Source organism: Pan paniscus, chromosome 6 (assembly GCF_029289425.2).
Source record: "Pan paniscus chromosome 6, NHGRI_mPanPan1-v2.0_pri, whole genome shotgun sequence".
NCBI lineage: Eukaryota > Metazoa > Chordata > Mammalia > Primates > Hominidae > Pan > Pan paniscus.
This window is the reverse complement of record NC_073255.2, coordinates 178934722-178949153: the sequence shown is the minus strand read 5'-3', so window position 1 is coordinate 178949153 and position 14432 is coordinate 178934722. Positions and strand designations below refer to the sequence as shown.

General features: G+C 41.1%; 1 protein-coding gene across 1 annotated transcript in view; it reads right to left on the bottom strand.

Moving 5' to 3' along the window:
* MGAM2 (maltase-glucoamylase 2 (putative)) overlaps positions 1-14432 on the bottom strand; it is a 113709-nt gene that overhangs the window by 55625 nt on the left and 43652 nt on the right. Inside the window, exons 18-26 of the mRNA XM_008964816.4 lie at positions 11891-12045; positions 11650-11734; positions 10666-10722; positions 9753-9877; positions 8798-8886; positions 8007-8056; positions 4989-5156; positions 3757-3912; positions 2523-2741 (exon numbers count right to left, since the gene is read on the bottom strand). Coding sequence (XP_008963064.3) covers positions 2523-2741; positions 3757-3912; positions 4989-5156; positions 8007-8056; positions 8798-8886; positions 9753-9877; positions 10666-10722; positions 11650-11734; positions 11891-12045 — 1104 coding nt within the window. The remainder of the gene's footprint in view (positions 1-2522; positions 2742-3756; positions 3913-4988; positions 5157-8006; positions 8057-8797; positions 8887-9752; positions 9878-10665; positions 10723-11649; positions 11735-11890; positions 12046-14432) is intronic.

Below are 14432 nucleotides of genomic sequence, written 5' to 3'. Positions count from 1 at the left end.
TGTTTTTGACCAGTTTGCACCATAACAGTAGGCATCAAACATCCCCAAGCGAATGGATGTGAGGCCTGCCTGCCCACTGTGCCCCACACAGATGCTGAAGTTCAAAAATTGCCTCAGTAAAACCCACTCAAAGCCAAGGAGGGCTCTTCTAAAGAATTTGTGATAGAAGAGGATAGAATTTCATAAATAGAATGTGTGTGTATATGTTTGTAAGAGTGTGGCATGCAGACATGTATGTGCATAGAAATGTGTAAATTTGTGTGTGTGTGTGTGTGTGTGCATGCATGTTAGGAATTAGGGAATTGAGTTTTCATATGGACTCTGAGATCTCCTTACTGTTTGAGCTTCCAGATGTTGTACAGCTTTCCCATTCCTAAAGTTTCTCTTCTGTATCCACCCCTTGTTCCTACTTATGTAACAGGACTGACGTGTGGGAAGAATAAAAGGAGTGAAAAATGTTATGGAAGGACAAGGAGTTACAACATTATGAGTGACTATCCTCGTCGTCATATTATTAGCCCCAAATTTGTGCTTAGGTGAAGGTTTTCTTCTTTCTTTCTTTTTTTTTATTTTTATTTTTAGACAGATTCTCACTCTGTCGCCAGCCTGGAGTGCAGTGGTGTGATCTCAGCTTACTGCAATCTCCACCTCCCAGGTTCAAGTGATTCCCATGCTTCAGCCTCCTGAGTAGCTAGAACTACAGGTGCGCACCACCAGGCCTGGCTAATTTTTTGTATTTTAGTAGGGATGGGGTTTTACCATGTTGGCCAGGATGGTTTTGATCTCCTGACCTCACCTGCCTCAGCCTCCCATAGTGTTGGGATTACAGGCGTGAGCCACCACGCCTTGCCAGGTGAAGGTTTTCTAAAGTCCTGCTTGGAAATTATGTTTCTTAGACCCAAAGCAGCAGCATTGCCTGGGAGCTTGTTAGGAATGCAGAACCTCAGGCCCCAACCCAGATTTTCTGAATTAGAACTTATATTTTCACAAGCTGCCCCAGTGATTCATGATACATTAAAATGTGGAAAGCAATGGCTACAGCTGAGCTGTCCAAGGTGCTGTCCACAAGCCACACATGGCCTTTGAGTGCCTGACATGGGCTAGTCTGAATTGAGATTCACTAGAAATGCAAAATATACACCAGATTTTGAAGACTTAGAATAATTAGAAGATTGCAAAGTATCTCCATTAAATTTTGATTTCAAGGTGAAATGATAGTATTTTAGCACATTGGTTAAATAAAATATTATTAAAATTAATTTCACTTTTAAAATATACATTTAAAAATGCATCTACTGGAAGATATGTGTGGCTCACATTATGTTTCCAGTAGACGTATTTTTTAAATGTGCATAGCGGTAGATCTCAAAGTTTGGTCTCTTGACCTGCAGCATCAGCCTTACCTGGGAGCTTGTTAGAAATGCAGATTCTCGAGGCCGGGCGTGGTGGCTCACGCCTGTAATCCCAGCATTTTGGGAGGCCAAGGCGGGTGGATTACCTGAGGTCAGGAGTTAGAGACCAGCCTGGCCAACATGGTGAAACCCTATCTCTACTAAAATACAAAAAATTAGCTGGGCATGGAGGCGGGTGCCTGTAATCCCAGTTACTTGGGAGGCTGATGCAGGAGAATCGCTTGAACTCGGGAGGCAGAGGTTGCAGTGAGCAAAGATTGCACCACTACACTCCAGCCTGGGCAACAAGAGCAAAACTCTGTCTCAAAAAAAAAAAAAAAGAAAGAAAGAAATGCAAATCCTCAGGCTAGGCCCCAGCCCAGGTCTACTGAATTGGAAACCCTAGGGGTGAGGGCCAGAAATCTGGGTTTTAAAATGATCTGAAGGTGATTCTGATGCATGCTGCAGTTTGAGAACTACTGCTAGAGAAAATAATTCTAATATTAGAATTAAGTTAATGCCTCTCATGTGAGTTTGCCACAAAACAGATGCATTTTTCTCAGGGCTAAAGGATGATTCTTTGATGATGTTTATGACCTAGAATACTCATCATTATAGGGAATTCATGGTCCTCATAGATCTAAGGCCACATCCTGGCTTTACTGTCTACTTTCCGACCTTTACCTCTCTACAGGCCTTAGCTCCCTCATCCATAACATGAGTGATTTGGATGAAAAGCTGTTTCAGCCAGGCACAGTGGCTCATGCCTGTAACCCCAGCACTTTGGGAGGCGGAGGGAGGTGGATTGCTTGAGGTCAGACATTTGAGACCAGCCTGGGAAACATGGCAAAACCCCATCTCTACAAAAAATACAAAAATTAGCCAGGTGTGTCGGCGCACATCTATAGTCCTGGCTACTTGGGAGGCTGAGGTGGGAAGATGGCTTGAGCCAGGGAGGTGGAGGTTACAGTGACCTGAGATTGTGCCCCTGCATTCCAGCCTGGGTGTCAGTGGGAGATCCTGTCTTGAAAAGAAAAAAAATGTTTTAATTGTTTCAATGACTTCTATCCATACAGCACTGTAAGTTAAAAACTCCATATTGAGAACCAGAATCTGCAACATGGGCCTTACCTTGACCTGCAGCATGGTTGCTGTGTGATAGATCACGTTCAGGTGGAGGAAGCTGATCTTTGCAGAGAGAGAATCAGAGGCGGCAGCAGCAGCTGACTCAGGGGCCATCGGGAGGGAAAGGTCTGCAGTGATGCTGGTGTTCAGGTACTGAATGTCACTAGCAACATAATTAGGGATGGTGTCATAGTAACAGGTGGGCACTCCAGGAGTAGATGTGTCCTGGAATAACAGGAGAAAGTCTTGCTCAGCCTCTGATACAACACTAAGGCTCTCATTACTGAAGAAGTTGGTTAACACAGACTAAGTCTCTGATACCATGTCCATGGTTATGGGTTGAATTGTGTCCCCTAAAAAAGATGTTAAGTCCTAACCCCTGATACCTGTAAATGTGACTATTTGGAAGTAGGGTTTCTGCAATTAACAAATTAAGATGAGGTCATTGGGATAGGCCTTGATCCGGTATTACTGGTATCCTTATTAATAAGGAAAATTTGGACACAGAGATAGACATGTACACATGTGACTATGAAGACAGAGAGTGGGGTGATGCATCTACAAGCAAAGAAATACCCTCAAGGTCCTCAGAAGGAACCAGCTCCACTGACACCATGATCCCACTTCTAGACTCCAGAATTTTGAAGGAATAAAATTCCTGTCATTCTATGCCACTCAGTTTGTGGTACTCTGTTATGGTAACCCTAGCAAATGAACACAGCCATTTTTTAAACACACACACTGACCTTCTATAATGAGTGAACCGTGACAGAGCACCAGGAAGTTTGATCTGGAGACAGGAGCCTCCAGGCAGGGTTCTACTCCCAGTGTCCTTATTGCCTCCCATGTAATCTAGAGGAAATCACTTGTGCTTCCTAGTTTCCATTTTCTCTATTGTTCAAATAGAGAGGAACAGCCTGACCTTACCCTTCCTGCTTGTGTTCTCCAACAGACAAAACAAGATTGGTTAAAATAGACAATGCATAATGCATACCCAATGTACATTATTATGTTTAAAATTGGGTTTTTAATGATATGGTTGGAGTGGCAATGAGAATGGCAATAAGTTTCTTCTGATTTGGGATATCTGAGGAAAATACTGATGACCTATCATGTAGAGTTGGCAAAAGGCGTGTTGCACAGGGTCCTGGTTTTCTTCAAGCCACAGACATTTGAAAAGTGTTTTCTAGGTGCCTAATTACTTCCTAATCAATGAGGTAATCTGTTTCTGGTCATTTACCTCCCAAAGACACCCCCGCTGCCTACAACTCTCCTCAGAGGCTGTTGGATCATCAGGATAGCAGTTGAACTTCTCCAGGTCACTGACAGGAAGATTCCACCTAATAGAGAATTCTTGTCCCAGTACCAGTCCTTGGAGATCAGTGATGGTTACCACCTGGGGAAAGAGACAGTCACAGTGACAAAGGAAGGGAGGGAAAGCCACCCAGAAAGAGTTCTTGGCTGGAAGTCGGGAAGTCAGGACAAGGGCATCTATTCCTTCCTCCAAAACCATTTTGCCATGAGATATTCAGAACTTGGCTGATTCCTGGGTTTTCTCACTTCATGGAGTCATTGTGGAAGTGTTGGATGGGAAGAGTTTTCATCATGCTAATGAGTGCAGATCACAGGCAGGACTGTCATGGTTAGGCTTACTGTCCTCTGGGTGTGACGCTTACCAATTTAATAAAAGTAGTAATAACAACAATAGCTAAAGTTTATGGAGCATTCATACAAGCCAAGCACTGATAACCACTTTATAAGCATGATCTCCATTAATCTTAGACAGCAGTTCCATGCTGTGAATGTTATGACTATCTCCATTTTACAGAACAGAAAACTAAGATACAGAGACACCTAATACCTTAAGAGCTGAGATTGGAGCCCCATTCTGCCTAACTCTAGAAATCAAACTCTTATCCTATGCTATATGTCTTGTCAACCTGGAAGGGGGTTGATCTAAGAAATAACGAATTTCCCAGAACTTGAAATATTCAACTAACAGTGTAAAGGAATCATTCAGTAAGAGCAAAACTGGATTTCTCCTTGTGTTACTCCACTCACATTTTATTAATGGTATGAAAATAGCCTAAAACGGTAAAGACAAATATCAACTGTTTCTCAAAGAGATTCTCCCTTCAATGAGAGGACCAATGTGTAAATGCCCATTGCACAATCTATTTATTCACTGTGTCACAGCTGGGATCAGAGTGTCTCATTTTAACTGCGCCCAGAGAAGAACTTTCTTCTCTCAGGGTTCCGACTCCCGCTATTTTCTTCAGAGCCCTGATACAAACAAAGCAGAGAGGTCTTTCTTTAGCATGCACACGTTTCTCCTGCATCCTTTCTGTGATGTGTTGGACCTCCCAGCAAGTCAGTTGTGTCTGACTGCCCACAGTTAAAAGAGCAAAGTAGGGCTGGCTGTCAGAGCCAAGGCCTCTGGAAAGGGCCCTGCAGAATGGAAGGATCTCTTACCTTTGTGGAAGCATTGTAGACAACGCTTGGACTGGAGGTGGCAACATTATTCAGTAGGACGATAAAATTAGCTGGCTGTTTGTCCATTCCCAAGATTGTGATATCTGTAAACATGAGGTTGTCAGTGTCCATATAATTATTATTTATAATCTTTGCTTGTAGATGGTTCTGGGAGGGGGAAAAAAAAGTCAGATTAGAAACCAGGTACTTCAGACCCTTATTATCCCTAAATACCAGTCAATGTCTCAATTTCTGTGATCCAAGCTGTTTCCTTTTCTCTGCAGTTTCAAATGTTGCTAGGTCATCATCCCTAGGGAACTCGTTCACTCAGACTCTTATCAATCTTAAATTTTTAAGTAATATTTCATCTTTGCTTTTGTTCACTGGTTCTTTACTGATTCTATTAATCAGAAAATATGTCCCTGACACTGTAGAATTTTCAAGCAGACAAGATAGGTACTCACACAGTAAACAAAAAGATAAGAGCCTCATTGGCACACAAAGATAAAGACATACACATATACACCAAAAGGGCCCAAGTAATTTTCTTCCTTTTATTTTACTAATAATGATGATAAGAGCTAAGAATAATTTGAGTGTGTATTATGTGACAGGCACTGTGCTAAGCATTTGACATGTATTACTTCATTCAGTTTTCACAGCAGGCTATGAGGTTGAAGCTATAATTACCCTTGTTTTTCAGATGAGGAGACTGAAACACAGAAAATTAAATAACTTATTTAGGGAACAAAGGTGACACAGTTGAGCTATGACAAAGAAGAAGGTAGAAATTAAGACTGAAGAAAAAAGTAGCAGTTTGATAATTTAAAAAATTAGAAGTCGCATACATATATGCCCAAATGATTTTTTACAAAGACAGATTTTTTCAACAAAGGTGCTGGGGCAACTGGACATACACAGGTCAAAGGTTGAACCCCAACCTAAATCTTACATATTATATAAAAATTAACTCAAAATAGATCACGACTTAAATGTAAAAGGTAAGACTATATTTTTTTTAAATGGGAGATAATATTTAGAATCTAGGACTTGGTGAAGAGATCTTAAACTTGACATCAAAAAGCACAATCTATAAGGAAAATAATGATAAATTAGATTCATCAAAATTAAAAATGTAAATATATAGATGGTAAATACACATATGAAAAGATGTTAAACATCATTAGCCATCAGAGAAATACAAATTAAAAACACAATGAGCTATAACTACACACCAATCAGAAAAGCCTAAAAAAATAGTGACAACATCAGATGCTGGCCATGATGCAAAGAAATTAGATCACTCATATGTTGCTGGTGGAAGTGAAAATGGTACAGCCATTCTGGAAAACAGTTTGGAAGATTATTATAAAACTAAACATGCATTACCATAAGACCCAGCAACTGCACTCTTAACGCACTTATTAAAGAGAAATAAAAACTTATGGCCAGGCACGGTGGCTCACGCCTGTAATCCCAGCACTTTGGGAAGCTGAGGCGGGCGGATCATGAGGTCAGGAGTTCGAGACCAGCCTGACCAACATGGTGAAACCTCATCTGTACTAAACATACAAAAATTAGCCGGGCATGGTGGTGCATGCCTGTAATCCCAGCTACTCAGGAGGCTGAGGTAGGAGAATCTCTTGAATGCAGGAGGCGGAGGTTGCAGTGGGCTATCGTGCCCTTGCACTCCAGCCTGGGCAACACAGTGAGACACCCTCTCAAAGCAAAACAAAACAAAAAAACAAACTTATGTTCACACCAAAACCTATACATGAGTGTTAGTAGCAATTTTAATTTATTTGTAACAGCTCATGACTGGAGCCATCCCAGATACTCTTAATCAAGTGAGTGATTTTTAAAAGGTTCCATAACTTGGAACACCACTCAGCAATGAAAAGGAGCAAGCTGTTGTCACACACAACTTGGATGGGTTTTGAGGGAACTACGCTGAATGAAAAAGCCAATCCCAAAGGTTGCAAACTGTTTAGTTCTCTTTACAGAACACTGTTGAAAGGACAAAATTATAGAAATGGCGAACAGATGATTGGTTGCCAGGGGCTGAGGAGGGATGGGGGAAGAAGCAAGTGGACATGCTATTAAAGGGCAGCAGGAGAGATCTTTGTGCTAATGAAATGTTCTATATCTCGATAGCATCAATGCCGGCATTCTGGTTGTGAAATTGTGCTATAGGTTTATAAGATGTTACCATAGGAGAAACTGGGCAAAGGGGTATATGGGAACTCTGTGCTAGTTCTTACAATTGCATGGAGATCTTTAATTATCTCAAAATAAAAGAGTTACTTTAAGATATATATATTTTATACCTTATATATAAATTATATATATTCTATATCTTAAAGTAGATCCATTTTTATATGTATAGGTACAGATACATATATACATATTTAAAAGAAAGGAGAAATAAGAGAGAGAGAGAGACTGCCTCAAAAGAAAGTTCTGCCCATATATGATCAGGCTTCTAAGAAAACCAAGTGAGAATTCCCTCATTTTCTGCTGGCCTTGCTGCTTTTTCTTCTCTCAGTTCCCTTGGGAAATAGATATGAGGCAAGCGCTGTTCTGTAACTTCCAGCCTTTAAAAGCTGCTACTTTATACCCGTGCCAAAGGCCAAGTTTTACGTGCTACAAAGGACAGCCATTATGGAAGAACCTTAAAAAGGTGCTATACCACTCACGAACCCACCCACACCTCATATACACTTGCAAACCTCAAAAAAGGCACATCTTGGAAGCCAGCCCCCATCACATAAAACTCAAAGGCAATGGTTTTTTTTCCAGGAAAAAAAAAGTTCTGCACAGAACTCATACTGGTTTTGTAGCAGCTTATAAGCCTGACACACATTAAACACTTTCATGTTCATTTGATTCCTTTTTGGAATCATGACAGTAAAACCCTGTCTCTGCTGCACATAACCATGTGTCTATATTAAACAAAAAACTCAAAGAGCCTTCCCAGCAAGGAACATATGCTGTGTGTTCCTCAAACAAAATACTTACAGAGGTAACAGAGAAATCATATAGAATATACTTCTTTTCAGTCACAGCATCTAAAAAAGAAAGAGGAGTACTGGTTACTATGGGAAGCCAATCAGCCAGGGAGTCCTGCTCTTCTCTTCATTTCATCTGGAATTCCTTTACCAACAATCTGGTTCTGCTCATCTGAGTTCTGTGCATTTTTTTCAAACTTCTGCAATATCTCCTGGACCATTTTCTCTAAATTCACATGTCAGTCTGCGGTACCATTTCGCTGGCATGTAAAACATTTTGATTTGCATTGTATTTATCTATGTGTGCATTGTATCTATCCTGCTGGATCATGAGTTCCTCAAGGCCTACACAATACATACTAATTCCATGTAGGACAGGATTTTTATATAATCACATAAGTTCATGTGAGGTGTTTACATGGAAACCTTACAGTGAAAAGACATACAATACAAATTAGATATTTCTTCCACAAACCAAAGCAGTATTTTCCAAAGCTATTAAAAAAGTGTATCATCTGTTATTAATAATTAATATCCAAGGAAGAGAATAATTAAGCTAAATGCAGTAATGCCAGTTGCTTTGGTAGAGTCACTAACACATAATTTGGGCATTTGAAGTCTATTTTAATGCATTGTGCCTGGCTAATGGAATTTTCAGAATGGATTTTAACCCATTGATTCTAAGCTACAGATGTAAACGACAGTGCTAATAGGGTTAGTGCCATATTGGGCAGCCTGTGATGACTAATTTTCAGGGAGAACCACAGTGATCCACAGGGATGGTGCCTTGAGAAAGTCTACCTTTAGATACACCGTCATCCCAGTACAGCTCCCCCTTTGCTTCTCTCTTATAGTCCAAAGCGATGATGAGTCCCAGGGAGTTCCTCCGGCTGTAAAAGAGTACTTCCCAGTTTCAGAGAATGTAGATGAGACGGAACTATGTGAAACCAGCCGCCTTCATCCCCCAGGGACAGATAATCCAAGAGTCTATACCAGAAACTGAGTAGATGTTGATATTGGGTGGACACGTGGGAGCTGGGTGTGGGCAGGCAGCAGGGGTTGATAGTGAGTGGACATAAAGGGAAGAGTGGACAGAGGCAGTTCCTACAGGAAACTGTTTGGGTTGCAATACATAATACCAACAATTAGCCTTATTAGGTGTTTACCATGTGCCAGGCACTCTTCTAAGTGTCCCACACACATTATCATTTATATTAATTCATTTAACCCTCATAATAACTCTACAAAGTTAAACTATCATCATCTCCAGTTTACCAATAATAAGCAGAAGCACAGAGAAGTAAGTTACCCAAGGTAAACACATCTAGTATGTAGCCCAAACCAAGGCTTGAACCCAGGTTCTGTAGAATCTGAGCTCTTGACTCCCAAACGATGTTGGCTTCCACGTGATAACCTTTATCTCCTATTTAACTCAAATTCTCTCACACGGTAGGGAATATACCTAAGGACAATTTCTGGCCATAGGGAAATCCTCCTCAGTGATTACTTTGACTAGTCCTATAATCTGATTCAATCCCAAAGTGAAACACTCTGCAGATGTCCTTAGCATACTACCATCTACTAAATAGGGACTAAGATGCCAATTTTGGATCAACTTTGAAAGGAGTGGGGGAAGATTACTGATGGGTGACTTATCCCTTGGCTCATCCACAAAAATCCCTATTTGTCTTTCTCATAATGCCCTGCTCCATTAGAGCACCAGAATAGCCATACCTTAGAAGAGTAAGGAGCTTACCTGGCTTCTGTGGTTGTGTTTGGCTTCTGAGTGGGAAATATGTAGCCCCCTCGCAGATGAAGTCCTATCTTATCACCTGGGAGAAGCATATTCACCAACTGTTTCCTCCATGGGATGGCCACTCCCTAATCAGCAACAACAACAAAAGATAGATCAGGTAATAAGCTGTTTCAGCTAGGAGGAGCCTTAGGTATCATCTCGTTCAGTTGACATATTTTAAAGAAGAGACAAACAGAGACCCCCAAAGTGAAGTGACTTGCTGAAAGCATATGGGTACTAGAGGGCAGAGCTGACACTCCAATCCCCTTTATTTATTTACATTACATCAAGCTGTCATTCCACACCTGGGCTTCAATTGCTAGGCTACCACAGCCAAATGACAAAGCCCAGTCTTGATAGCTACACAATAGCCAGGTTGATATAATGAATTTCCATAAACCTACTCCAGTTATTCAAATTATTTCATTGTACATTTGGAAAGGCCTTCTGCTATGGTCTGAATGCTGGTGTACCCTCAAAATTTATATGTTGAAACTTAATACCCAGAGTAATAGTATTAAGGGGTGGAGACTTTTGTGAGGTGATTAAGTCATGAGGGAGGAGCAAGGAGGTGCCATCAGTGAAGCAGAGAGGGCCTTCACCAGACACAGAATCTGCCAGCACCTTGATCTTGGACTCGCCAGCCTCCAGAACCGTGAGCAATAAATTTGTGTTGTTTATAAATTACCCAGTGTAAGGTGTTTTGTTGCACCATCCTGAACCAACTAAGATGCCTTTCTCACAGAAAAAGGACCACAATCAACTAACTATAAATCTTGTACTATTATTCTATGGCAAGCTCCCAAGACTGCTGCTTTAGAATTGCCCTCTGCTAGAGGCAGGTCTCTGAGCCAACCAGGGCTGCCTTACTTACTGTCTCATAGTCATACCAGGTGGCATCAGGTATGTATGCTTTCACTTCGTCCACACCCTAGGTAAACAACAATAATGAGTAGCATTAGCATACCCCTCTCTACAGTTTACAAAACACCTCCAGGCATCATTACATGTGCCTATCTGAACAATCCTGAGAGGTGGTTGAGATCATCCCATTCTACAAAGGAAAACACAGACACATAAAGGTTGAGCAATTTACCCAAAGCAGAATGTAGCTAAAAATGATTTGTTTTGCTCAATGCTGCTGCACTTTCTAAGAGAAGCAGAGAAAGTCCATTCACTGAGTTAGTCACATAATTTGACAGTTGGGAGGACAGTGAGCCAGCCAGGCCCCAGGAAAGCCTCCCAGCAGGGCCACTGGTTGGTTAGCAGGACCTGTCATCAGATAGTGTGGCTATAACAACAGCTCAAAGGGCCTTTGACATGGCTACATTGGCAATATTTCATGTTTACAAGCAGATCAGCATAATCCTTCCTGATCCTTGTCCCACACTTTGCCACTCACCCCTGCTTCCAATCACACTTAATAGGATACACATGGTCCTTCATAGTTGGACTTCAGAGCATAGCCTTCCCTTTGCCCAGCACTCCTCTCTCCCTCCCTTCTCGTCTCCACAGGTATTCTCTCTTCGCAGCCCAGCCTAACCCAATCCAAGAGCACACCCACTCTGGACAAAGGAAACTATAGACAGATGTTCAGCACATACACCCCGAAGTATTTAAAGCCATTGTCAATGCTGCAGCCATATGCCTAAGGACTTAGGCTTTAATTTTAAGGCAATTTTACAACATGAAAATTGTTTTGTTTGGTGGGGCAATGGGACCAAGACTTACTAGAGCTCTCTCATTTATATTCATATTTTGATATAAATGCAGTCATAGATAGGAACCAACTTATCCAGCTATAGAACCATGAGGACAAGTGCAATACCCCCTTTCATTGTTTAGATGATAAGCATACTTCATATAAAACAGGTGTGATGAGGAGTCCAGGTCCCCATAAGAACTGCTCATGCACATCCCACGTGGCTGAGTCCTGGTAGAACCTAGTAAAGAGGTAGCACAGTGAAGGCAGGTGAAGTCTCTAATACAGGACAATGACACATTATGTAACAACAAGATCCTAACTAACCTTGCTACCACAAACAAAGTCAAGTGAAACTACAATCAGAAAGGGAGTCTTTGAGAATCAGGAAACTCACTCATGTACAAGGGGCCTTGCTACCGTCTCTCCCCGGGTGTGAGCACGGTAGAAAAGGGTATAGAGATAGGGCAGCAAGGTGTAGCGGATGTTCAGATAATGTCTGGAGGATTTCAGCAGCAGGGAATCAACACCAAAGGCAGCGGGATCCTGGTCCTAGGAGAAAATGGAAGGAATGGCTGAATATTTCTTTCCATCATAGTTCAGAAGTTCTCTTACAATAAGTTTCCCAGATGAAACTAGCCACTTCCTCCAACTTGGAGAATATCAAAGCATTTCTAGAACTGAAAAGATACTAACCCTACTCCTTCATTTTATACATGAGAAAACAATATCAAGGATTATATGACTTTCCCAATGTAGAATTGCAAACAAGTGGCACAGTTTAAATTTGGTGTCTATCGGCCAGGCGCAATGGCTCACGCCTGTAATCCTAGCACTTTGGGAGGCCGAGCCAGGCAGATCACGAGGTCAGGAGATGGAGACCATCCTGGCCAACATGGTGAAATCCTGTCTCTTCTAAAAATACAAAAATTAGCTGGGTGTGGTGGCACATGCCTGTAATTCCAGCTACTCGGGAGGCTGAGGCAGGAGAATCACTTGAACCAGGGAGTTGGAGGTTGCAGTGAGCTGAGATCGTGCCACTGCACTCCAAACTGGCAACAGAATGAGACTCTGTCTCAAAAAAAAAAAAAAAAAAATTGTTGTCTGTCTTCTGAGGCAGTTTGTAGCAGCCCCAGAGTGAAATGGAAGCCCCACAGGGGTTGCCATGGAGATAAAGTGGGACTTGCTCCCTCCAGGGTTGCTCCAATTTATTTTATATATTGAAGTTTCTCATAATATTTTATTTGGGAAATAATATAAGTTGTACTACTGCTAAAAAAAAAATCCATTGCCTTATAAGCCACATTGCCTGCCACCATGGTCTGTAAGCCACCATTTCCTTTCCATGTGCTTGTATGAATTTTAATTTTAACATTTTATGTCCAGTTTTATCTGTAATGTTTCCACCATCAACACTTGTTTTATTTTCCCTATCCCAAAGATTAGTGACCTCTATTTGTTCTTTGACATACATTGTGCAAATAAATTATGAAGATGGTTTTTAGCAGATTTTATCCAAGAGAAAAAAAATAACCCTTTAGAAGAAAAATCTAATTTTCCCTGGACCCAGAGATGGAAATTTTCCATCAATGGTCGGCATTCATTTTGTTCATTTTTCATGTAATTTGGAAGATGTGAAAGACATACACGTCCTCTTTTGACTTGTCATCCTATACTGCGTTACTGAGACTGAGTTTTGGATAAAGTTACCTGAACTTTTTTTTCTTTTGCTCCCTAAGAGGCCCATTTCTCCCCCTCTAAATAGAATGACTCCATGAGACCACTCTATGCATCCAGTGTAGGGCTCATGAAAACTCTGAGGCCAAACATTAAAGAGAATAACACTCCGCAGCCTCCATCACCCTGGATGTCAACTGACAAAAGTCCAGAGCTGTGCTGCCCACTATGGTGGCCACGAACCACATGAAGCTATTGAACACTTGAACTGTGTTTATTGAGACTGAGGAAGTAAAGTTTCCATTTTATTTGATGATAGTTACTTTAAATATAAATCTTAAAACTAAATCAATACAAATTTTTTTTCCATTAAACCAACTTTATTGCTTTGGTAGAATTGCATTTTACTTCAAATGCATACAAAAAATCTTAGCATACAAATTGAGATATGCTACAAGTGTAAAATGCATACCAAATTTTGAAGACCTAGTAGAATGAAAAGGATATAAAATAGCTCGTTAATAATACTTTGTGTTAAACACAGGTTGAAATGATAATGCTATGTAATATACAGACACACACACATATATAGATACACATTGAGCTATATAAAGTATTTTTAAAACAATGTCCCTGTTTCTTTGTACTTTGTTGTTTTTTGTTGTTGTTGTTTTGAGACGGAATTTTGCTCTCGTTGCCCAGGCTGAAGTGCAATGGCGCGATCCCAGGACACCACAACCTCTGCCTCCCCGGTTCAAGAGATTCTCCTGCCTCAGCCTCCCAAGTAGCTGGGATTACAGGCATGCGCCACCACACCTGGCTAATTTTGTATTTTTAGTAGAGATAGAGTTTCTCCATGTTGGTCAGGCTGGTCTCAAACTCCGGACCTCAGGTGATCCTCCCACCTTGGACTCCCAAAGTGCTGGGATTACAGGTGCGAGCCACCGTGCCCGGCCCCTTTGTACTTTTTAAATTTAAACTGACATATGTGGCTCTCCTTATAATTTTATTGAATAGAGCTAGTTTAGTCAAAAGAAAATATGTGCTTAAACCTAGCTTCCTGGGTTATCTGAGTGTTCTTAACCTATGTAAGTCTTCCAGGACACAGCTTCATGAAAAGCACCCACCCACTTGCTCCTAGCCACCTGCTTAGACATTTAGAAATAGTTCATCTCTCTCTAGATCACAAGTGGCCAGAAAAGCCCAGGGATAAAATACTTTGAAGGTTTGACTGTTGATCCTTCCTGGATTAAAGACAAAGT